General features: G+C 37.1%; 1 protein-coding gene across 1 annotated transcript in view; it reads left to right on the top strand.

Annotated features, from left to right (window-relative positions):
• Nucleotides 1-1,068: 1,068 nt before the first annotated feature.
• Nucleotides 1,069-2,633, top strand: part of LOC107565495 (low-density lipoprotein receptor-related protein 1B-like) — a gene marked incomplete at its 5' end in the record, with an annotated part of 57,686 nt that continues 56,121 nt past the window's right edge. The window contains 2 exons of the mRNA XM_016250734.1: nt 1,069-1,175; nt 1,261-1,408. Coding sequence (XP_016106220.1) covers nt 1,069-1,175; nt 1,261-1,408 — 255 coding nt within the window. The remainder of the gene's footprint in view (nt 1,176-1,260; nt 1,409-2,633) is intronic.

Genomic DNA, 2,633 nt, shown 5'->3' with positions numbered 1-2,633 from the left:
ATTTATTTTCACACATCATTTATTTTTCTTGCTTTTAATATCTTTGTTTATTTTGTCTGTATCTTCCATGGACCTTTCTCAGCAGGGGAAGTCGTCACAGTTGGGTAATCTTCTGTAGCTCGAAAAAATAGAGACCGACTGACAACAGTCAAAAAGAGAATGATGTCAAGTTTACTGTCACTCCTAGATGTTGTGGTAGAAACACCTGTTCTTTTTTTTCTTCTTACGTTTGTATTGTTTGTTTGTTCATTTCTTACTACTTTGGATCTTTCCTTTGTTCAGTCTTTCATTTGTTTTCTCATTCACTTTCTTTAGTTTTTCTCATTAACTCGCTTTTAATTTGTTTGTGTGTGTGTTAGTTAATTGTCACTTATTCTTTCTGTCTTTTAGTTCTGTTTTTAAAACTCATTTTATTTGTTTTTCTTTTGTTTATTTACTTGTTTTTCCTTTTTTTTGTTTGTTTGTTTATTTATTCTCTCATTTTGTCTGTCTTGTGCTTGCTCTTTCTTTTGAGTTCTTTCATTCTGTCTCTTTGTATGTGTTTTTTTCTCTAATTCATTTGCTCATTCTGTCTGTCTTTCTTTTGTTCTTTAATCTTTCAGTTGTTTATTTCTTTTTTTGTTTATTTCATTTGTTTGTTAATTCTCTGTCTTTTTGTTTGCTTGGTTATTTACTGTTCTGTTGGTTTTCTGTCAATCATCTGTTCACTTGTTGTGCTTACTTATTTGTTCTGTATGTCTGATTTTCTTTAGTTATTCCATACACATTTTTTATTTGTCTTGTTTGTTTGCCTTTTATTTCTGTTGTTCGTTTACCAATTCTGTCTTTTTCATCTTTTTCTTATTTACTTGCACTCCATGGCATTTCTTAGGCTTCCTGGCAGATCGTACCTAAGAATGTCTGGATATGTCGTTCTGTTCATAACAATACAAAAAAAAAACATTTAGCCATTTGTTTGTTTGTCTTACTGCTGCCAAAAGCTTATTTCGCTTTCACAGTCCTTGCTTCCAATAGTAAGAGAAGTCCAAATTCTGAATCCATCCATGTCTTTCTCTCTTCTCTTTTCAGAGCCAGTAACATGCAACTCAAAAAATTTCATCTGTGCCAACGGAGAGTGCATCTCCTCTCGCTTCCGCTGCGACGGTGACTTCGACTGCACCGATAACTCTGACGAGGTTTCAAGCACCACATTCATCAATTGCTAAACATCATTCATCTGGATCCTGATAGAGTTCTGATATCCTGTACGTGTGCTTTCAGAGAGGCTGTGAGAGCCACTGCTCCGAGGATCAGTTCCAATGCCTGAATCATCTCTGTATCTCAGTCAAATGGCTCTGTGATGGACAGGAAGACTGCAAAACCGGGGAAGATGAGGCCAACTGCAGCCCTGCCAACACTGCCATGACAGGTTAGCTGCTTTCACACGCTCTTTAAATCATGCAAACGGATCCAGAACCGATCAAAGCTGTTCCCAGACAGCTAGCTTGGCACTCCTATAATCACATGTCACCGAGCGGACACCTTTTATCCAAAGGGAATCATAGGCCTATGACTACACAATGGTGACTGGAGATCTCTGCACAGCCTCAAACCCTGCGACACTGCCTTCCTTTATAACCGCTAAGCTACTTTCGCTTAAAACTGACAGCAAAATGACCCTACATTTGTCATCTTCTGCATTTAAATGTCACCTAAGGAATTTCATTGCAGGGAACGGCTTGTTCCTCCCTCAGCACCAGACTCCTTAGAGTCTGAAAACTGCTGCTTAAGTACACTTGGTGTAAGTGTATTACACCTGCAAACACTCCAGCCCAATTTATGTTTTAAAAGAGGTTGCTATAAAGAAGTATGTCGTCTTTTGTGGAAAGTATTTACGTGCACCCAGAACACCTGAATATACCTTTTATATATATCCCCGTTGGGGATAAAAACATCCCGCAATCTCGCTTCGAGGTCCCGATTTTACTCAAATGATTTGCGATCCGCGATCCGATTGGAGCGCTTCGAAACTCAATGGTTTAACTGATTTAGAGTTTCAAAAAGCTCCGTTGACACTGTGTTCTTTGCTCGCTTTCTCTATATAATTTATTCTTTGCTTGAATAACCGTGGAAATGAAATCATTACAATTAATAGGCCTAACTTACAATGTTTTTAATAGATTGTCACGTTAAATACAGTTCCCGTAGTATTAAAAACATTTCATGACATGACACCCATTATATGGTACTTGCCTAAAAAGACAGGTTTATGATGTGTATGATTAACAGATTACACTAGTATTAGATTACTTAGGCTACAGCCTTACCCTTATCCACCTATGGAGAGAGAAAAAAGTTTTCAAAAGCATCTCCCCCTCTGCTTTTTTCACAAATCGCACCCTGTATGTATATATATATATATATATATATATATATATATATATATTAGGGATGCACCGATACTGAGCTCCTGTACTGGTTAAAATGCACCCAATACCAAATGCCGATACCACACAGCATGTGATAAGTGCCATATTCAGACAATGAAACACCGACAACAGAACAACAGACAGCAGAATGGAGTTATTAGAGATTAAGGATGTCTACGAAGTATATGTATGCAATGAATATAATGTTAAACATTCAGTATTAAC

This window comes from Sinocyclocheilus grahami, unplaced genomic scaffold (genome assembly GCF_001515645.1).
Source record: "Sinocyclocheilus grahami isolate Dianchi unplaced genomic scaffold, SAMN03320097.WGS_v1.1 scaffold1005.1, whole genome shotgun sequence".
NCBI lineage: Eukaryota > Metazoa > Chordata > Actinopteri > Cypriniformes > Cyprinidae > Sinocyclocheilus > Sinocyclocheilus grahami.
The sequence above is the reverse complement of the archived record's forward strand: the minus strand, read 5'-3'. Positions and strand labels throughout refer to the sequence as shown.